General features: G+C 34.4%; 1 protein-coding gene across 4 annotated transcripts in view; it reads left to right on the forward strand.

Annotated features, from left to right (window-relative positions):
• LOC120767800 (protein doublesex) overlaps positions 1-24,655 on the forward strand; it is a 147,303-nt gene that overhangs the window by 81,427 nt on the left and 41,221 nt on the right. For 3 of the 4 annotated variants that reach the window (XM_040094088.1, XM_040094070.1, XM_040094078.1), the window contains exon 4: positions 20,229-20,366. In XM_040094088.1, the coding sequence (XP_039950022.1) occupies positions 20,229-20,366 (138 nt within the window). Of the gene's footprint in view, positions 1-20,228; positions 20,367-20,494; positions 21,162-24,655 lie in introns of those variants that run through there. The other variant, XM_040094094.1, reaches the window with a different exon arrangement.

Genomic DNA, 24,655 nt, shown 5'->3' on the forward strand with positions numbered 1-24,655 from the left:
CTTTCTTGTTGTTCTTCTTTAAAGTGATAATTTGTAAGGAGATTTTATGATTCTTTGAAATTGTCAATAACCTGAAGCACTGAGGCAATGCCAGGGTTGTAATAATAATTGAATAAACTTTGAAATTCATTTTTTTCAAATCCCGAAAATCTTAATTAAAAACAAATTTAATATTTCTTACCCCAAACCCGTTTCGAAATTTTTTTTTGTTAAATACATTTTATTTGCAATCTATTTTAGTAAATAATAAGCAAATTTGATAACAAAACCATAATTTGACTTATATTTTTGGTCTCCCATGAGATCAAAAATAATATACAATATAACAATATGTTATAAATACTCGTACAAATGTTTATATAAAAATTTTAATTATACATTTAATATCGAAATAACATATATAATTAAACAATTACTTAATTCCTAAATGGGAGATCTATAAAAAAATAAAAAAAAATACATTTTTAATTCAAACTATCGGATTCATAAGTACAAAGTATTAATCCCAAGTTAATAACTATAAATAAAAAAAATTAAATTTGTATTTTTTCGGGTATTTCTACTTCCATGAAATAGAAGTCTATCAGAGCTTTCATCCTTAATAATGTAGAGGTCAGCAAACTTACACGTTTTTTCAATGTTTTGCTTTAGTTTTTTTCTCCTAACGGTTGTATTTATCACCTAAAACTAATTGAGATATATATAGCGTTATATACATACATATATAAATGATCAGGATGACCACAGGCACGCCACTAATCGAAAACGTATAAAAGGCCATAGCTAAGCACTAAATTAAGATAAAGAACTGGAAAAAGTGGGTATGGCTCCGCCCCCTAATAGGTTTAATGTACATTTTTTTCCAAACTATTCATAAATAAAATAACCAAATTCGCTTAGATTAAATCCTATAAGAACCGCTACTGACAGTGTGAAAATGGCTGAAATCGGATCATAACCCCGATCACTCCCGACAAAACGGTACTGTCAAAATCTACTAAAAACGTAATACGTCAACGACATTAAATTTTACACCTAAGATAGTACGAGAGAGCTCTATGGAAGCCGGGGTAAAATTAAATATAGAGCGTGGCATCGCCACCCACTTTTGGTGAAAAATCATATATCATAAAGCGTCCGACCGATTTCGTCCAAATGTAGTCAGTCGCATTCTTCCACATTCCTCTGCACGAATAATGCCTTTAGAGTATGTCACCTTATGGCCAAAAATTTTTCAAACCTAAACAAAATCAAGCCCCTAGGTATCGAATATGTGGACCCCAGTATCAACAGTGGACTTCTGAGGGAAAATATCTGTCAATGTGTGAGATATACAATTGAAATTCAAACAGAAACATTTCCTAACAATACTTATTCTGTGTATCAAAAAAGGGGTGGATTGGGTTAATAATTCCCTAAGCCCCCTTATACCCAAAGATATTCGAGTTATCTCAATAAAATTTTCAAAACATTTTTTACTCATAACAGTATTAAATTTGTGCCTAAAATAAATAAAATTGGGCGAAAACTAGACCAAGCCCCTTTAGAACTATTTATCAGGATTTTCGAACATCTGGCTGACTTTGCTCCCTATGATTGGTGGTTATATGTGAGGTACTTTACTGAAACCCAGGAACATTGCTTTAGATAAAGTCTTCTTCTCACAAGTCTTATGCCGAATTTGTCGGTCAGTGTATGAGTAAAATAATATATGTATGTATGTATAAAATTGCTTGGATGCCGATCCACTGGTTGACGTTGTACATTTTAAAGCTTTGATTTTTGCAAGTTGCAAGAGTTTAAAATGTTCGTTTGCACCCGAACTTAGCCCTTTCTTAATCGTTTAAAGATGGTTTCATTCACATCTCTTAGATGATATTTTATATTTTAAAGTATAGATATACAAGATTATTAAATTTAAATGTATTGGAAGGAAAAAGGGAAACGCTAGGGTTTATATAACAAAATCAACTTTCCGGAACAGATTTCCAACGTGTTTTCTTAGGGAATTATACTAATTTTGCAGCCCTTACTACATATTAGTGCATGTACACATACATATTAATTTGCTGACGATAAACACCAATCGGCTACATTTTCTAATTTTACTTCGTTGCTATTACTTAATTGTCTGGATACTATATTTTTTCGCTATGAAATTTGGCTCAACGTTAGTATAAGTATGTGGTTGTGAAGCTAAAAAACTGGGAACACCACAACAATGCATTCATTCGGTAGCAGGAGACGAACCACCGGCGTGTTAATATGACAAAATTCAGAAGCATAACCAAAGCGTTTCGTTCTAAACTGCCGATCGCTGATGATAATGCATGGACAAATGGATGGTTGGATGGACGGATGGACCTCTGGTGTCGCAAGTGCTGCTCCTTTTTGTTGTTGTTGCTGAGTGGTTCATGCTTTATTGTTTCCATACAAATCATGCAAAAATAAACACGCGGCAAAATGCTGTAGAAGACAGAAGCAAGCAAAACTAATGTTGCAATACTCACTGTGCCACCATACGAGCGCAACTGACGGCTGGCCGCCGGATTGTGTTGGTTTCATTTTAGCACTCCTGTTTGCAGTTACAGTTGGATGCATTCGTAGCTAACAGCTAGAACTAAAATAATTTTAAACTTAATTTTTATGGCTTTTGCATTAGAATTTGCACAATAAAGGAACGCGACGTCCCCAATGCGGCTGCTTAGTGGTAGAAAATTTATGGACACTATAGTATATAGTATAGGGTACGGAAAGACACTCTTGACTAGACATGCATGCTTATTTATGTATATACAGATGTATATATACATATAGTACATCTATATATACATATATTATACCTTGAACAGGGTATATTAAATTTGCCACAAAGTTTATAACACCCAGAAAGAATCGCGGTCACCGTAAGAAATATATTTACGAGTATAAATGGAATAACGTGACGAGCTGAGGTTATATATTGGTCTATACATATGTATATAATCGTACCGGACTCTCAGGTTTTGAAAAATCGATCTGAAATTTTGCACACTTCCTCCTCTCCCAAAGAAGATGGTGATTTGTCGGAACCGGCTATATTGAACCATTATAGGATATAAGTGCCTTACAAACTGATCGACTAGAATACCCTCCATGTACAATCTCCGAATAAATCGTTCAGATCGGATCACTATAGCATATAGGGGCCATTTAAACAAACCGATCCAAATCAACATTATTTATTAAGTAAGCTTGATTCGACCTTAAAGTTATTTACGTTTGTTACGTGGTTAGAAATAACTAGCCGTTTCCGTTGGATGCAAACCGTTGGAGGGTTACGTTCTAAGAATTAGTTATACATATAGATGCTATCAAAAATGTAGTTGTGAAGTTTCAGTGAATGTTTTTTTTTCTTTACATATATACAATATAAACGTACATTAGAGTGACTTAATAAGACGAAAGAAATTCGATGGATTCGGCTTTGGAAAAAAAGTGTACTTTGTAATGTACTGTAGCCTAAGCAAAAGAAAACTCGTACAGTTATTAATAAATTTAATTATATATTTTCACAATATACTTTAGAACAAAATAATTATGCATAATTTACTCTTCGTTTTATACGATCGCAAAGTAATACACTAGTGTATTAGTAATATGTAATGTGTGTGCATTCAGCGTTCCTCAGGTTGTTAAGCTCAGTTTTACGGTGTTGCATTATGAAAAACAGCTAAGTTTCTTGAAACTCGAATAGAATTAAAGCGAAGAGAACCAGATGCATTGAAATAACACTGCTGTTTACATGAATGAAGCTTTTTATCGAAATATTTTATGAATACCTATAGCAGAAGAAGAAGAGATAGGGATCAAAATGCCCTTAATGATAGTAACCTTTATCATTTTTGAAGAAATTCTTCTTTGCATAAAAAAAAACAATTTAAATACTCATTAGGAGCAGCCAAGGCATCCGTGCTCCGTTAAAGGTTATATTTTCTTTTATTTTAGTGAACTAAATATTTCTAATTTCTTAACAATTTTCTCCCCTAGAAATAATTGACTTTTAATCAAACCATTCTCCTTCGGCTCTATAAAACCTTACAAAAAAGTTATAGCGCTTTACTGACGTATTAACAAGCTCTCTTGTTTCAGATGTCAAGTAAAAACTACTAAGTTCATTCTTATGGGAATAACATACTAGTCATATATTAAAATCTCAAACAGAATGGATTTGCGCCTAAAACTATGCTTAATATAGAGAGTGAATTTATCGCTTTTCCAGTTAAAACTATAACATTTTTAATTCACATGTTCAAACGTTACATATGCTATATCAATAAACATTTCTGATCTCTATTTCTGATAAACAAGTAAGGAAGGGCTAAGTTCGGGTTTGACCGAAGCAATTCAACATTAATTGTTGAACGAAATCTTGAAAGGATTGCAATCAAATTTGGTATATTATTACCCTATACATACAGTGTGCGACAAAACTAAAGCACGGAATCTACCTTGTCGGTATTTAACTGGATAAAATCATAAATTAGGCATTACGTGATGTTTTATTGATTTGTATTATTAGTTCATGTATTCTTCTTTTAAAATTAGTAAAAATAAGTATGTAATATAAGTTTTAGGCTCACTTTGTTTCATTACTACATTTTGCATATCCGAAATATTAATATTAAGATCATTCCGATTAATTGTAATTTAATTCTGGAGTAATGAACTGGGGAATTTCATGGATAGATTCATTTTTTGGGCATTTTCAGCATTAAACTATAGTATTTCAATATTATACACTTCATTTAGTTTTGTTAAGATATTTTACATATTAAGCCCACCAAAAGTTTGAAAGTCTTATATATTCTTATCGGTTTTCTTATATAAGGTATGTAGGGCTATGGAGTATTTTGACCCGATTTTATTCAGTTTTGGTTTACTAACAGAAGGAGATGCTCACAGTTCAATTCCATTAACTAACCTCGTAGATTGACCATTATATAAGGTATAACGTCAGGTAGATGTTTGAAAGTCCTTATTTTAGGCAGAGGATACAATGTTATTAGAAAGAGATTATTTCTGTTCATATTATAAAATGAACTGGAAGTTCAAAAAAATTTATAATGGGTTTATGGAGCCCAATGCCCATTTTTGGCACAGGGGGTGGGTCAATTTCGACAACTTTATGGCATGAAAGAAAATAGCATAGGGGAACTATTTGCGAAAAGTTTTATTCCGACAACTTCATTGATACTTGCTTTTATACTGTATCAGATGGAATTGAAAAGTTTAAATTGGAGATGTATGATTTTACCACGCCCATAGCCCAATTTTTACACTTGCTCTTAAAAAACACTTCCCCACCATCTTAGTTGTGAAATTAAATGCTTGTGGCGTATTTAATCAGTGTGTTGTCGCACTTTTAGTAGTTTTCAACATAACGGTTTTATGGGGATTGGACTTGGTTATTATTCTAATTTACTCATTTTCAAAGTGTGTGAAGAAGTGCTAAATAAACTTCTTCTCGGCATAAACTTCTTATTGACTTAGCGTCAGCGGTTTGGAAAATATGTACATTAAACCATTTAGATGGCGGTTAATTAAGATTTTTATCTTAACTTAGTTCTTAGTAATGGTTTTTATAAGTTTTTGTTTAATGACGAATTGTTAGCGTGACAATGGTCCAATTGCTCTCATTAGTGATACCACCCTTGGGTGCTAAGGAACGTGTGTACTAAATTTCTTCAAGATATCTACCCTTTTTACAAGTTACCCCTTGTACCTTGTATATTATCCATTTTCAATACCAATGCTCTCCAAGATACTTCACATATTGACAAATATATCATCACCAATTTATTAGGTTGCCAAATATCTCCCTTCCGCTTTTTTGCTCTTTATTCAATGCTTTATAAAAAGTGTTACAGTGATCGAATTTAGTTCAAACATGCGCCGATCGCCGCTCGTTCGATAATCTGTTTCCATCTAGAGGGCAACTTCATAATACCCCCCTCTAGCGGATTTGCTTTTAACGAAGGAAAACTTTAAAATTGCGGGAATTTCAGTGTGAACTCCATGTTTACACGTCTATAACTGTTGAACGCAATATCGCGTCGTTTTGTAGGTTATGTCAAGACCCTTCAAAGATGTATAGTATTGCCAGATACGAGCTCTGTAGCGCTTTATACATAGCCGCGAAATTCAAAAAACGAAAAGGCAGAAGAGAGATATTTCCCAACCTAATATAAGGAGTAAAGTCAAACGAATGTTTAAGAATTCTAATATTTGTTGTATGGGGCTAGGGCCAGTTTTCATCCGATTTTATACATTAAGCACTGTAGCATGGGAATGTCAAAGTAATGCTATGAACTAAATTTGGTTGAAATCATTTACATTTTAGTTTTTGATTTACCGCACTCTGAGTGGTTTTTAATATCACCATTATATGGGGACGTATTTTCGCATTCTCGTAAGAACTGTTGAAATTATTTGTCCTTTGCAAGTTATGTACATTAAACCTATTAGGTGACAGGGCCACGCCCACTTTTAAAAAAATTTCAAACCACAAGTGATCATCGTTATTGCGATTCGTTGTGCCAAATAACAGTTTTGTATGTAATATACGGCTTAGTTAAGTTAATTTATAAGTTTTCGATTAATGGCGTTTTGAGTGCGTGATAGTGGTTCCTTGATACTTCAATTTTTACTCAAGTTACAGCTGGCAAAAGCGGACGGACGGACAGACACCCACTTGGTTTTCAAAACATCTCTTCATCACGATCATTTATATATGTATGTAAATATCTTTTAGCGCTAAATATACAGTTAGCATCTCATTCAAGTTCGCAACATATTTTTCTGAATTCATTTGATAGAAATCCGTCTCAATAAAATTGTTCTTATGATTGTAGTTTCGCTATATTGTGGGAATACGCCAGTTAGGATTTTCCGAAAACATTTTTTATTTCATGTTTGAGATTTAACTTCGGCAGAATTTCATAGGCGCTTAATAGATCAATCGCCAGGTTATCTATAACTTTTTTTTATCAAAAATGCCCTGGGCACACGCAAACTTGGTAACCTCAAAATATGTATCTCAACTTTCTCAGATCTAACTATTTAACGGCCTGATTTTCTGAAAACAGCATTCATTTCGATGTTGGATTGGAAATTTGGTCAGATTTGGAATCCTATTGATTCTGTTCCTTTTTTGTGTCAATAATAAAATGAGTGTTCAAAGACGTTCGACGTATGACTAGTTTCAAAAACTATCCACAAATTTGAGTTCTGACCTAACCCAATCAGTAAATACATTGGAAAGCTTCTGTCCCAATCTTTGTAGCCTAACTCGGGTAGAGAATTTTTAATGAGCACACGAAATTACATATACATGTACACTTATGTATATTACATGTGTATATACAATTTGTGCTGTTGTTGAGAAATAAGTTATAGTTTAAGTACGGTACATAAGTCCTTCGTGGAATGCAATTTTCTTAATATGGCTATTGTTCAGACGAAAGAGTAAAGTGGGAGAATAGAAAACGAACGAAAGTATATCCTCCAATATCCTTCAAAACACAGATAAATTTATTGTTGCGCAACTGACGAATCGTATGCTTTTCTTTTCATGATTTTTACGAGTTTCGGCATTTAAAAGTTTGCTTCCGTTTTGTGTATTTAGTTTGCCAGCGCTTTCATTACATGGCAGCAGGAAAGCGCAAAAAACAATAACCTAAAACCCAGGAACGAAATGCAAGTAGTATCGCCCAAATTTTGCGTCGAGTAAAAGTAATAAAAACTTGACTGAAATGAAATGAAAGAGAAATAAGAAAATAAACGCATTTCATATTTGCACGCAAGCATTTGCAGACTTCCACATACAGGCGCACACACAACCACTCCTTCACCGGAATATGCGTACATGCACCGTTCACATATACATACATATATGGCATTTTATGCACACGTATGCACACTTAAGCACAAATACACGCATAAATTTATTAGTATTTTTTGATGCGCTTCTTCCTGCCAAAAATCGAAACGTGGCTCGTCGCTTGGCGTTGGTGTTGGCAGACGGTTTGCTTACATAAACTATTTTGAGCAAAATTTCCTTCCGTTTAACGACTCTTTGCATGTGAGAGTGCACATTTTGAGTGTGTGTAAATTTAAGCGCTTCTTTCGGCCAAATGTAATTTGCTTTCCCTAACTATCACATTCTAGAATTTTGGTGCATTCGATGCACAATAGCGAGATTGCTGGTATTAAGTGTGTGTATTGCTAATATGTGGTCTGGTGCACCACAGTGAAATTTATTTCAATAAACGAACGCTATATATTTAAAACTATAATACCCTTCACAAGCTCAATTTTCCTTGCAAGAACTTCACTTTTAACCATCATTTTGCATGACAGCTATATGCTCTAGTGATCCGATCTGAGCAAATTCTTCGGAGATTATATCATTACTTTGGACAATATTCCATGCTTAATTTCGTGGAGATGCTTTGTCAATATGCTATGGTAGTCCGATATCGCTGGTACCGACCAATAAGAAGCTCTTGGAGAGGAAGGACGTGTGCAAAGTTTCATATCGATATCTCAAAAACTGAGCAACTAGTTAGCGTATATATGGACGATCAGACAGGCGGACATGGCTAAATCGATTCAGTTCGTCAAACAAACTGTCAGCACTTGTGGAGCAAACTTGCCTTAACTTGGGTCCCGACGCAGGCGCAATTGTACTTCGCTGCCATCTTTGGCGGAGAAAAACAAAAAATAAACCATTTAGTAACCCCTTGGTTTGAAAGCTTGGTTTGGAGTTCATCCAAAATAATTGTAGCGAAGAGATCTGTAGAGACCACAGAAATGTTTTTCATTTGAAAATGGGTAGCTGAAACATATGTAGGAAGTTCAATTTATATTTTTCAAGTCAACAATTTCACAATATAAGGACTTTATATGAAAAATCTGTTTTACCTTCTAATTTTTAGGTCAATTTCTCCAAGTTAACATATTTATCTATAATCCATTTTCATCGAACATCAGCGTTAAGAACCATTTAATTTCCAAATAAAATTATGCTCCGGGAAAATTCGCAACAACAGACACTGTGCGTTGGCAATAAAAATTTATGTGCGTTGCATGTAACTCTATGCCTGGCGGTGTGTGCATGTAGACTCGTACTCAAACATAGAGTGACGTGAATCCGTCTTCGCGTCTTGTGGTATTTACCCTATCTGCGTGCGCATCTCTTTTGCGATTGTGCGATGTCGATTTATTATTTTTATTGCAGCTACGTTTTACGATTTTGTAGCTAAAATGCATTCCGTCTTCCTTGCGCCATCAACTTGAAGAACAAAACCAGAAATACAATTATATTGGCCACAATAACTGAAAGGCTACGTATTTCCGCTTCCAAGCACCTTACACATTGTCGCTCTGCATCTCCGTCCCTCTGCTTTATTTCGTAAATTAATACAAAAACTTTGGGTGCAATTTTAATATCTTCGAAAGCAGCAATGCAAACTGCACACATATACATATATATTTGAGTTTTGTGGCAAATGTAACGTGAACTCACATTAATTCTACGAATTCACCGCACAACTGCAATACATACATACCGGTAAATGTGAATATATAATACCTATGTATTCATATAACATATGTAAGGATTAAAGTCTAAAAATTCAAGCACAAAAATAAAGACATGTACATATGTATGCAGATTTATGAGAAAAAGTTTATTAAATAAAAATATATTTTGTTTGAATGGTGTTTTTGCTTAAATTTTAAATAATTGAATTGATCAGATCAGGTTTCTTCAAATTGTTTTGATAGAATGATACCTTTAATAACTGGTTAGTTAGAGAACTAGTAGTCAGTTGAAGAGAAAATTAAATGAAACAGAGAGACGGAAACTAAAAACTATATCCAAAGAATGCATCATTTTCCTTTTCAAATAGTAGTAATAAGTAGTATAGTTGTGGCAGCTGCAGGGAGCACATTAAACATTTATACCATGTTCGGACCGACATCGAAAACATGTTTTCGTGGGAAAAACTGGTTTTCGCACGAAAACTTGTGTTTTCGTCCATGTAAAATCTGTCAAACGAAAACACAGTTTTCGCTGAAAACTACTTGAAAACTTACGTTCCACTTATTATAATCGGTACCTGCTCTAGTTTTTGGAAGACATATTTTGCCGGCCCTAAATTGTCACTAGATATACAAAAACAGCTCTTGCTCTTGCAAAACCTTGCACGGTGCAGAAATTGCAACAACAAACACACGCAGAAAATTATTTGCAATGGCTATAAATATGTCAGACCAAAATCCACGTTTATTTTCATGCCGTCATATATCACTAGATTCCTCAATGGGTGCCTCTCTTGGCCTTGCATATTTCGGTATAGGATTTTTGCATTTTGTGTCATCGTGCAATCTTGCAAGAGCAAGAGAATGCCGCTATTGATAGTTGTCAGTGAAACCTCATCGAAAACACACATTGTCGGTTCGAACGACTCAGATTCCACAACATACAAATCTGTTTTCAAAATGTTTTCAATGTCGGTCCGAACATAGTATTATTCGGATATTTCGATAGTTAGGCATAAATCAGTCTTTTCAGCTGCCATCCCACTGCAGTACAATTCAGGCAAAGCTTTTTGCTGATAAGAAAGCCGTGGGGCTAGTCAAGCCAATACGTGGACTGTCGATCAGCTATACCCTGTGCATATCGGCCCGAGGTATCTTTGGAAGCAGGGCAGCAGTGAAGAGTGTCGCCAGGAACAAGCGACGTCATTTTTGCCAAGCCACAAAGAAATCGAGGGCAACGGAATAGTGGACGAGATTGCAAGTAGTGATGTATATCTGAAAGCATGATCGATATTGTTAAACCTAATACGACCATCTAGAGCACCGCAAGGAAGGTCTACACACGATGGTTCAAACTACCGGGGTGCAAAACTGCACAAGTCATTTGTAAAGCGGTATATCAGAAATACATAAAGTTTGTACTGCTATAGAATAGAAAGGACTGTGGGAAAATGATTGCTAACTCTTGTGAATTTTCCCACATTGGCGAGGCAACGCCAAAGTATGAGACACTGGAAGTTGTCTCGTTAGTGACGTGGCGAAACCTGTTGTAATTCGCTTCAAAAGCTGGCATTCTAAAGGATGACTACTCCTCATGGACTATGTACCAACACTCTATCTGGTACCTCTAAGGAGCAAAACTGGCATATGCATGGCTCATTAGGCTAAAATTTTATAGTGAATAAGCTTCATATTTATATTATTAAGGGATGGGATAGGGATCTGATATAACATTATTTGATTTTAAATTAATAATAAAGTATGCCCAAAAGACGCCACTGAAAACGCATACTCGTATAAAGTACATTTTGACATTTTGATATTTATAAATTTTATATTTGATGACTATTCTCCGTTATCTTATTTTTCTAACATTTGTCCTATTCAGAAATTTTTAAATGTCCTTCTATGTTAATAATAATATTACCAAACTACTTATATACATACATACATGTGCTATACGGCAACAACATGCGAATAACATTAAGTTGTTGCAAATAAGGAAAAGTCTGTTAATACATACATACATATAACACACCCACAAAGTTTTGTAAATTTTCCATTAGCGGACATAAACATATAACATATTTACTTGTAGCAGCAATTCTGGCTGCCCCAGTTGCTCGTTGGCATCCTTCTGGCTGTCAGTAAATAGGAGTCCTTGCCACAGCAGAATTTTTGTTCACATCCCCACCACTGTAGAAAGTGCTGCATCTGTCTGAAACTCTGGGATATCATCACGTCCTTTCATTCGTATCTGTGTTTCTCGTTTGCTCCTGTGCAATAAAGCCATCTTCTATGTATTGGAGCTTAAAGCCGCAGCCAGTTGGAATTCAGCTGTTAGATATGTATATAATAACTTTGTACATACATACTATATGTGCTTATGGTTGGAATATTTTTGTTGTAAGCTTTGAAATCACATAAATTATATATTTATATCTCTGCAAATAAATATACAAGTATACTATGTATGTATAAATCAACGCCAGGCGGCGAATTCACTTTATTATATGAAGCATGTTTGTAAAATGGTTGATAATTAAATTTATAAAATAAGTATTAGCAATGTAAACCTCATGCCATTTTTAGGACTTAAACTGTTTCTGTTATTATCTTTCGGTTTAAACCTCAGAGCTTGTTCAAATTGAGAAAAAGTGATGAAATACATATATTGCATGGCACTCTACGAAAGTTGGTGTTGCAGATTGGTAGAAGGTGTTGAAAGACTGAGGGATATTGTGTTTGAAAATATATTAAAAATGGCGCTTGGTCCCGCCATCTATCAGGTTTAAAATTACGTATCTGATAAGCCACTAAAACTAAATAAAACAAGTTTGATGGAAACAACCCGCTAGCTTATACAACCACTCTATACATCAGCGTGAAAATAGATGAAAAGCTGAAATCGAATGATAACCACGCCTTCCCCCATAAAACGTATACGTTGAAATTACAGAAATCAGGGACTTCCTTTTACACGCGAAATATGTAGTACGGACGGGCTGCATAGATCTCTAAAAATAGCCTTAGGTGAAATTTCATAACTCAAGAATTGAACGGCAAATATCAGCCAAATTTGGATTATATCATTGTTCTGATATTGTTATGTTACACTGTTACGGTTAAATAAGAGGAAATTGGAGTTCTACCACGTCTGCTCCCCATATCCCAGAATTTATAGTTCAATCTGATTTTTTCGCTTTAGGTACATAACAGTTATGTCCAACCACAACATTATAATTTTGCGTATGTATTGGACACGCTGGGTTGCTACTTCTGCAGACAGTATTTTACAACTTTTGAGAGAACAGAATTGGTTCGGACACTAAAATAGCAGTAGAAGGCAAATAGGAGTTGCTTGGCAATTATGTACTTTTTTAAATAATTTTTCACAAATTGAAAGAACGGGTCAATAGTTTTTCTACTACTACTAGATCAACAGGTGGGTCAATGAAAAGGGTGTCTGTGGGGTAAAAGTCTTGAAAAAATGGGCGTAGTAGCGTCCTCTAATTGGTATATAAACATATCATTCAAACTAAAATAACCAAATTCGTTAAGGACAAGTCCCTTAAGCATTGTAAATATGTATGAAATTGGATAATAATCCCAATCACAACTCATATAACGCTTCCGTTAAAAACTATTAAAAGCGCGTCAATAAATAAAAATAGCAGAGACGTTAACTTTTAAACATCGGACATCTCAGGATCTACTAGACCGATATCGACTACGTTTGGTACATATTATTGTCTTGACATTCCTATATTCCGGTGCGAGAATGAGCGAAGTCCGACTTTCCAAATATGTAAAAAAAAAAATTAATTCCATTTTATTCTTGCACTTTCCAGTATGCAAATCAAACACCAATAAATGTACCGCCCCAGATAAAGAATATGTGGATCAAATTTCCAATTGTGAAGTGTTTATCGAAAATAGCGGTCAATCTGTGAGCTAAATTATATAAATTCTAAGAGAATGCTTTTCTAATAATTGTATGCCGGTATACCTAAAATGTGTTGAATCGGACCTATTATTTCTTTACCCGTCATATACCAAATTGAAAAATTTTCGAACCTCCGAGTGACTTTATACCACATATGTACATATGCATGTATATCGGCAAAAGTGTGATTTATTTTAATAAAATGAAGAGAGCGTGTTTTTCTAGTAACGGTTCACCTAAACCTGTACCTAAAATGAATAAAATCGGGTGAAATGTAATAGTTAAATTATAAGGTATTTATTTGCTTGACAATTTGCTCATATAATTATTAATAATAATAGCTAACAATCTATGTTCTAAATTACTCTCAAAATCTTATAGCCCTGACAGACGACAGCGCTAATTTGCATTAGCGGGCTTAATTTACATTTACTTGCGCATTTGACCCATGGTAATGCAAATTTGTAATGCACAAGAATTTCGTGCATTTGGCTGAATTTACCAAATTTGAGTAGGCAACAGTGCTCAAAAATGGCCGATTTTTGCTTTTTTTTGACTGTTGTCGCTTGAAGTCTGCCTCCTCCTTTGCGTTTACAGCATCAAAGGTAAGCAGTTTTATATTGCTAATTAAATTATGTGCAAGTATATTAAAAACAATTTTTAATATTTTTAGAAATTTCTATTAATAATTTTTCTTATTCATTTTTATTTCACTTTTTTTTTAATAAATAAACAAATTTCACAATCAGCTGTCTAAATGCACAAGTCTGTCGTCGGTCACCATAAAATTTCAATGCGTATTAGCGTTGCTTAATGCGTATTAATTTTGCTCGTCTGTCAGGGCTATTACTGGCATACATTTGATAAATGTACACAGTCGAACTTCTTTATAGTGAACTTCCATCTAACAAAGCTCTTCTTATAATGAATTAATTTGGCGACACAGCTTTTTCGATCTACTTTCGGCCTATTTTTGTCACTAATAATGAATTTTTATATTTTGAACTAACTAATTTAACAGCATGAAATTCGAGCGTCACAAGTTTTTGTCGCCATATAATTAAAAATTTCAAATATGTTTTCTGTTGCGTAATCCAGAAATAAGGAATAGATAAAGTATTGAAACAGCATTTCTTTTAATAAAGTTATTTTTAATAAAGTATTTATCAAGTATTAATTAATGTTGATTGGTGTGAAGTTTTCGGACAGTCCGCCCGACGAAAATATCCTCAGCGACGTTCTAGAAAGTCCCGAAGTTCCAGGTGTACTTACTGGATTATACTCAAGTAAACAATATTTATGCTTTTAAATATTCAGATAGCGATGAAGACGATTTGACCATTAAAGGAAAAGTGGAAGTACTGATGAGGCATTGCCTACATACATATATACATATATATAAGGACAAGTTTCTTCTTCCAATAATTTAGGCAAAACCTTTATCGAGATGAAGAGTAACGTACCGACTAATGCTTTCAACTCTCTAAATGATTTGGAAGGTTTTGTCGAAAATGAAAAATGGAAACATGTAGTTCAACCAGACTTACAGAAAATTTTAATTAAAGTTACAAAAAATCATAGTTTCTATATAGTGAAGTGATTTTCAGGTCACGAGCGTATTCACTACAGGAAAGTTCGACTGTATGTGCACTAATACTTCCGTTAAATACCGAAATCACTGAAGTATTCTCAAAGCAAAAAAATAAATTTATATTATGCAGTTGAGATAAATAATTTCTGCAATATGTTAAAATACTACCTATTTCATATACCCAAAATTATTCGCTGAGTGCTTATTTTATTGCATAATTGCTTGGACGCCATTTTCATAGTAAAGCAATACTAAGTCAACTAATCAAACAACTTAATTGGGCAGTTTTGTGATGCGTATAAAAATTTCTTAAGTACGAGTATGGCCGCCGCATGCCATTGCACCACACTCGTAGCTTTTCCATTGCATACTACATGGGTAGATACCATTCCAATCAACATAATAGCGAACAAAGAAATGAACAGCCGTCCAACCATGGTGAAAACTTTTGTATGCCGACCACAAAAACAAACAAACGAATTCAAACCGGCTTCTATTACAAACAGCGTTGAAGCAATTGTGTGCAATAACTGCAAAAGGAACTAAACAATCGGCTATGACAGAAATAAAAGCACGATGCCGACGGAAAACTGTGGACCTGCACAAACAGAAAAACAAAAGCATAAACACGCCAACAGCAGGAATGACATCGGCCGGCAGCGGCGTTTGGCAATCGGTTTCATAAAAGGAGGGAATAATTGCTTGAACCAATGACTACGAAGCTCCGCCTTTTCACAAAGATACAGCGACTGTTGCCGACTCCAGTTGCCGATTACGGCGACGAGCCCGACGTCGTTGTTGCTGGTTATGGTTGAGCAACACTGAGCTTGCAGTCATTGCAGACGGCCACTACTGCTGCAACAACCCTGCATTGAAAACAGTATTGATACATAGTACATAAACTCGTACATATGTAAGTACATATATGCATGCAGTACATGGAACTAATGCTATTTATTAAGTATTTAATATGTTGGAGCTATAGCATTTTTAGTTAAAATAAAACCAAAATGGATTCTTATTAAACCATATTTACATTACCTTTGCATTTTCATTGAAATTAATGTTTCGTGTTTACATAGTACGTACGGCAATAATATTAAGTTATTATTATTATACGGAAGTCTAGTTAAGAAACCTAAAAACTATCATATTTATTATCCTCTATGCAGATAGTTTTCAGTTATTTATATTCCCATGAATTCTACGCCACCTTTGCCTATTATGTATCATCTTATATTTATGTACATATATACTTACCTATATGTATGTACTTATGTATTTTATTGTGTTATTTCTTCCATATCAAATTGGAGACCTTTAAATTGAAATAATTCCAAAATTTATAGAAGGACTTGAAAACAGTATCAACAAGAAAACATTGATCGTTGCGAACTGTTATTTTCGGCTGCAGAATCTCCGTTCAAAATCAATCACTTTAAAATACCGACAAAATGTTTATTGGAGGAAGAGTTCTGTGATTTGAGTCTAAATTTGAAGTACTAACTTCAAAAGTTCACATGTACTACATAGAGGTGTGTTCAAAAAGTATCGCGAATTTTGACTTTTCGCGGGTTACGTATATTCGAATTTCGAATTTTTTGTGGCGTTATGTTGTTACTCATGTCTCTCACTTATGCCGACAAGCTCGGCCATTTTGAATGTTCATTTAATTGTTGACAGCTGCTTTGCCGCAATGCCGCAGACACCGTATTCCCCAGATCTGGCCCCCTGTGGCTTTTTCTTGTTCCCTAAACTGAAGAGGCCCATGAAAGGACGACGTTACGCTTCTCTTGACGAGATAAAGACAGCATCGAAGGAGGAGCTGAAGAAGATAAAAAAAAATGATTTTTTGAAGTGCCTATCTCATGGGGATTACTTTGAAGGAGACAAAATAGATATTCATGAATAAATAAACAATTTTTGAAAAAACATAAAATTCGCGATACTTTTTGAACACACCTCGTATGTATGTATATTCGAAACATTTTGCACTGTGGTAAGATTAAGATACTTGAACATAGACTATATCATTAATACTCATATACGAATTTTGATTGGAGGGATTAAAAATTCTTTTGATCATCAAATTGTACGTTTGTGCCGTTTTCGCTCTGAATGGTTAAATGTTTTTGTTTCATGCAGAAATATACAGAACGCGATCGATGAAGAGCAAGAAAACGTACTCAAATCATAATGCTAATTAATAAACGTTATAAAAATTGATCACATACAATTTTTGCATCGTAATCTCCTCATTGTTCGATTGTTATACTAGTAAGAAGTTCTAAACGTGTGTTAAGTCTTGAATTTTCGTCAATAAAAGGTAAAATATATGAAATCAGTTATTATATATGCATATTGTGTGCGTATACATACATAAGTGTAATTCCGCAGTGTAACATACATATTAACCCATGAACAGGTATCTCGAACACCAATGGTGAGTTTTATAGAAACTAGATAGAAATACAATAATTAAACGAATATATCGGCATATAATATAAGAATATCTGATCGGTAAAATTAATGTGTTTGTAACTAATTTATTGTTATTAACTAATTTACAGCTATTTTGCGACTGAATATGCTAATACTGGAAATCATAGTAAAAATTTCATAACGCTTAGGATTTTTTGTATTTTAGTCAATTGTAGGGGTCAAACCACCACCATTTACTGAAATAGATGAACGTGGTGGAAAATTTTCGAATCATTCGTAATCAACACACCTTTTTTCCTTACATTTATTGATTAGTGTTATTAACGAACTTATTTAGCGCTCGAGTTTTAAACAACGAAAAAATTAAATAAAATATGTGAGTTGAATGAAATGATTTGCTTTTTGCTACCCTAATTCTACTAATCATTATGCATTTCCAATCGGTTTCTATTCTTATAGAGTCGACGAAATACAAATAGAGTTATATAATTAAACAAGTAAGGAAGAGCTAAGTTGTAAGATGTAACCGATCCTTTCAAACTCTTTCTATTATCAAATCCGGTGAAATACTGGCACATTATTTGTTAGTTATATGGGGTTTTGAGCTAGTTGTTAACCGATTGTATCAATTTTAGATATAAAAGATACACTGTTATTAAGAAAATAATTTCCCAGTTCTTTATTTGTTCATTAAATATTATTTCACATAAGTATAGATATGTACATATGTATGTGGGCGGCTCCATAAAGCCCTCTTATATTATACTGGTTTGGCTTTGTCCCAAACGAATTTGGTTATTGTAGCTTTAGTGGTTTACGAGATATGTACATTCAATCTATTAGAGAGCGGGGTCACGCCAATTTCTTCAGAACTTTTATCTTTGAAAAAAAAAACACTTTACGGTGTTCACCATAACTCGGCTGGAAATTGTCCGAAACTAAAAAACCAATAGTCAAATTATAATCAAATCTTCTCCCCATCGTTCTCTGATAATTTTTTTTTTCATTTAAAAACTTTTGGCGGCCATTTAAAGTGAAAACACTAAAAAATTCCGTCATTTTGTGTGTGGAAATCACCCTTAATGTAAAAAAATAATACTGAACGATGGAGGTATTTTATATGTCAAAAATGTGTACGAAGTTTAAAATAAATCGGTCAAACAGTTTTGAAATGACAGTGAACACGGTCCGACTAAAATGACTCAATCTATATTTAAGAAACCTTATCCTTAAGTTGGCGTTCCTCAGTATTGCCTTGCGATTTTTACAATGGGTAATACTCGTAATATCGAACAAAAAAAAAGACATGCATCGTTCTGGACGACCTTCGACCTCTTCAACTGATGAAAATATTAAAAAAGTGAACGATGTGACGTTTGAACATCGTCAACAAGAGATATGGCAAGAGAGTTTGCATCTCTCGCGAGTTCGTTCGAATGATTTGGTGGATATTTTGGGTATGAAACGCGTTCTTGCTCGACGCGTAAGTTGAATTTTTTTCAAAAAAAGAACCACAAACAGATTTTATTGGAGACGTTTGATCGTGCAAATTCCGATCACACTTTTATGGAGAGCATTATAACTGCCGATGAGACATGGGTTTATGAGTTTGACATGCAAACAAGTCAACAAATAATCTTGGCCTAATTCTGTTCTTGTTATTTATTAACGATATTTCTTCTGTAATAGGATAGTAAAAATTTTTATCATTTATTATGTAATAAAAAACTATAGACTAAGGAAAGTTTTTAACTTTTTTAATTTGGAATTTACTATGGACAATAAGCTTAATTAAGCGTTCATATTGAAAACAAAAGGTGCCCTTAGTTTTGTTATGGAACCCTAGTTACCTACTCCATTCTGACAAGATAGAGTCCGTTCAAAAACAATTTTAACTTTTCGCCTAGGTTAAGTTTATGGGGGTAAAGTTGACATTTCAAACCAATAAATCTAACTACATTTGCTGGTCGGAGAAAAATGCTTGACATAATATTCCTAGTGAAAATCCGAAATAGAACAGTTTGGCAGTTTATATCCTTGCCGTTAAAATCTTGTAAATTAAATTTAGAACCTTTCCGCCGCATATGTATATAGTATGTCATGACTATAATTCTCATTCACATTTAATTTATCTGATCAGTTTATAAAATGAACTATTTTTCTTTTTCTTAATAAATAAAGTCATCCTAGATATTTTTGACTCTGTAGCTAAGCAGTTTTAGTTAATTACGCTAAAAAATCTCTCTTACCTTTCATGACTCGGCTAATTCCACACTTAGCGGATTGTGTCTCTGGCGTCGGTTGGTTGGAAGAAGGGGAATCGTTGCGTTATTATTATTAATGATAACGGTTTCCTTTTCAAATAATTTTTTAAAATGGCATTAACATATAAACAAAGTAGTTATACTATCTACAAGTAATTAAGATTCTTTAAAAATTTCAGCCAAACCTTTTCTCCCCAGAAAATTTCAGAAAATTCCGAAATTATATTCCCAATATCGATATCAAAATAATGTGAATATAATATTGTATTTGAAGGTATTTGTATATAAATAGTAATTATAATTGTAATATGAAATAATACCTGTAATTATTATATTCTTTCATTTTACTTGATTGTACTGAATAATCATTTCTTTATTTTGTTTAAATTTCCAATTGCAGCTCAAGATGTCTTTTTGGAGCATTGTCAAAAACTATTGGAGAAATTTCGATATCCATGGGAGATGATGCCATTAATGTATGTGATATTAAAAGATGCTGGGGCAGATATTGAAGAGGCTTCAAGACGCATTGAGGAAGGTAAGTTGCATTTCAGCATTTCCGTTACAAAATCGTGTTTACATCATATACTCAAATTGACTTAATTTACCATGATAAGTACGCACTTATTATTATGCAATCAAATTACAATAATCAAAATATTTTAGGCCAACATGTCGTAAACGAATACTCCCGTCAACACAATCTGAATATATATGACGGGGGTGAGCTGCGCAGTACGACAAGGCAATGTGGATGATAATTTTTAACGTAATTACACAACAAATTATGATTTCAATAAAGTTAAATTAATGTAATTATAAAGTTTAATAAGTACATCAGTTCAATGCAATTAAAATCAATATAGCAAATATAGTTGCAAACTATCTCTTAACTTAAACCGGGAAAAATCAGTAAGCTCAGCAATCTACCGTTGGAAACGTTTTCCTTTTAGCAAAGTTGCAAACCGTTTTTTGCTCTATGCTAATTTTTATTCTCTTATGTGTTATATGGTTGTGTGAAATAAATCTTTTACTGAAACTGCAATCAACTAACAAGTGGATCGATCGACCTCTTCAATCAACATACCAAACAGCCACTTCTACAATCAACTATCCAATCCGGCACATCTTTAGTTTCTTCAGCAATTAATCCATATCACTATGGGCCGCCAAATAGGAAGTTTAACAGCTCTGCAATCAACATACAAAGGATATCCATCGGCATTGGAGTTAAAGGGCACGATAAATATGTATACCAACATACTCTTAAAAAGCAGCGTACAGATTAATGACTAAACTGTTGAATTTTTATAAATAAAATATAAATACAATATTTTTCGAGTTCCGATTTTCAACTTACTTCACTTATATAATTTTAGCTCAGTGCGACGAGTATCGTAAATTTTAAGTAGATATAAGCATACATTGGGATAACCCATGGGTTTAAAGTATTATTACTTCAAATCGAATTACATTTAGTTGTTTTAGTGTTCAATTTTCGAGTACTTTTTCCACTAAATCAAGCCGTATGTCATGAGTAGCTCGTTCAGTATTGATTTCTAAAGCTTGAAGAGAGTCTGGTTTATTGCTAAAGACCAACGACTTTAAATAATCCCACAAGGAGGAGTCTAATGGTGTTAAATCACAACTTCTTGGAGGCCATTCAATGCCAAAATTTCTTGAAATAATTGAATCTCCAAACTTTTCTCGCAATACTTCGGTTGTTGCACGTAGACCCGTCTTGTTGCAATCTGATGTTGTCAAGATCAACTTCTTCCAATTGCGGTTATCATCGATCTACATATACTGCTCTTCCGGACCGTAGTGACTTTGTCACCAGCTTCATTTCAAAAGAATTACGCGGCGCTGGCTAGCCCATGTCGTCCGAAAGAATGAAAACCCTCCAGCTCTGAGAGTATTTGATGCAGTACCAGCCGGGGGAAGCAAAGGAAGAGGAAGACCTCCACTCCGTTAGAAAGACCAGGTGGAGAAGGATCTAGCTACACTTCTCCAATTGGCGTCAAACAGCGAAAACAAAGAACGACTGGCGCGTTGTTGTAGTTGTTCCAAGGCAAGATCAAACACTTCCCTACGGTGATTCAATGGCTTCAGTTCTTGAAAGAGAACAAATACATATATTATATTACCTTAGAAATAATCCCTACTGAAAAACTTGATATGGTATATGTTTATATACATACATATGTATATAAATTATCAGCTTATTTGTAAAATATGGTCGGACGAAAGCATGCCCAACGTTTGGAAATGAAGTGTGCTCTGCTCAATCCACAAAAATAGCAGCTGCCTTTATATCGCGATGTCTGAATTTGGTATGCAAAACTAATACGGCTGAGTAAACTGACGTTGAGCAACACCAAAAGCTCCATCAGGATCGGGAAGGACCTGTCCGAGCCGTTCGATAGCAAACGAAGTTTCAGACTCCCTATCGTGCGACTTCTTCAATCTGCTGCTGGAGAAAATTATTCGAGCTGCAGAACTTAATCGAGTAGGTACAATCTTTTATAAGGGTATACAGCTGCTGGCGTATGCCGATGATATTGATATCATCGGCCTCAACACCCGCGCCGTTAGTTCTGTTTTCTTCAGACAAATGGGTCTGGAAGTGAATGACGGCAAGACGAAATATCTTCTGTCATCAAACAAACAGTCGTCGCACTCGCGACTAGGCTCCCACGACACTGTTGGCAGTCAGAACTTCGAAGTCTTAGATTAGGGTATACGCCAGTAAAGAAGAAGAAGAAATTATCAGAATGATGAGATGAGTTAAAATCGGAGTGTCAGTGCAAGCGATAACTTGAGTAAAAATTAAGATATCCTCACCTCCCATATAACAGTTCCGTTAACAACTACTAAAATCGCGTTAAATCTTTAAATATGCATATACGCCAGAAACATACAATTTTTTCCCGAGATACTATTAGAAATCTTTGTAGGAGGCGGTCTCAAAATTGGACGAGGGGCATGACACCGCCATCATTGAGGTGGAATCACATCTCTGAGGTCTGCTAGAGCGATTTCAACCGAATTCGATGACGAGATAAAAACTTTGCACGAATAATGCCTTTGAAATATGCCACCGTATGATCAAAAATTGTCCAAATCCAACCAAAACGGTTCAAACCCCTAGATACCGAATATGTGGACCCCAGCACCTATGTTGACTTTTGACCGAAAATATCGGTCAGAGAGATCATTTGTTCATAATAGTACGTCTGTCCCTTACCTAATATAAAGATTTTCGAACTACTGGATGACTTTATACCGAAAATATCGGCCAATATGTGATTTGTCTCAAATGAGAGAGCGCGTTTTACTCATAACAGTGTATCGTGCGGAAAGTTAATAAAATTGGTTGAAAACTTGACCCAGCCCCGTTATAATTAAGAAGCCTAATGTACCTGAAGGTATTGCCCGGCTGTAATCCTTTCCTTACTTGCAGGTTGCTAGCGTATAAAATGTTTTCCGTCCTTGTTTTTCTTCAGCTTTTAGAAAAATGTGTAAAGAGAGAAAAGGGGGTGGAAGGTTTGCAAGATTGTCTTATCAAAAAGACTGAATTGCTTTTATTAAGGCCAGGGTTGCAAATAATGCATTCAAAAATAATTGAGTTAACATTTGAATTAAATTTTATTTTATTTTTCAATCCCAAATAGCGGTTTGAAAAAAAATAATTTAATAGCAAATACGGGATTAAAAAGTCACAATAAAATTTAATTCCGACAAATCCGTAAAAATAGAAAATAAAAACTTTAATTCCAAGCAAATAATTAAGAATAGAGAAAATACATATTTTTTTTAGAATTACAATTTTTGTATTATAAAATTAGTAATCCTGGGCTCCTAAGGCACAGTGTGGCACAAAATTACTATGAACTATGTGCATTAATGTAAGGTTGGCATTCATATATCAAATTATTGCTCATTCAATGCTTTAATTGTTTTGGAAAATTTAAGATGCGAACATTTTAGTATGTCAACTACAAACCCTCAGGTGCGTTGCAAAGAAAATTTGATTGCATTCAAGAATGAATTTCCGCAAGCAACTAAAAGCCACTGAGAAAAATATCTATAAATTTTATGGCCAGGCCGTAGTCAGAGTACCCTTTTCTCTAAAACTGTTTTCTCCAAAATCGGCTAGTAGTAACATCAGCTGCAGTTTTCTGATGATATTAAAATTGTAACGATTACTGTCATTTTCTTTTTGTTTACTGGAAAGCCACTGTAAGCGTCACTTATGCTATAATACTTGGGGTTCGGTTGTGGTTGGCATGCGACGATGGCGTTGATGTTTGCATCGTAAATGCATCATTAAACCCAAAATGCATGCGAGAATTTACGATATGCCTCGAAAGGTTGGAAGGTGATGGAGAATTGGGTGTGTGAAAATATATTACAGGATGCTACATTTACCGCTATGGATTCTACATCGACACCAATCAGCCGTTTTAACTCACGAGCGCCACCACAACATTGCTAGCTCACAATATCCTTTATTTTTCTCTGCTAAGAAGTTCGCTCATTCCAAATTACTCTTGTCATCGTCGCCACTGCCTGTCAGCTCGAATACCGCAGCAATCGGCTTCTTTCTTGTCGGTAATAAACGCTGAAGTGTTTATGGAGCAAAATTTTCTCACAACGGAAATTTAATGCGCTTTATGGAAAACCGAAAAGCATTTGCAACAGGGTTTTGGTATAAAATGGAAGTACGCAAGAGTAATGTTGAACCAACGCAATAGATCTTCCAAATCTTTAAATTCTACCTTCGTTTATAATGTGTAATGGAGCTACGAATATACACTATATAAC

Source organism: Bactrocera tryoni, chromosome 1 (genome assembly GCF_016617805.1).
Source record: "Bactrocera tryoni isolate S06 chromosome 1, CSIRO_BtryS06_freeze2, whole genome shotgun sequence".
Lineage (NCBI taxonomy): Eukaryota > Metazoa > Arthropoda > Insecta > Diptera > Tephritidae > Bactrocera > Bactrocera tryoni.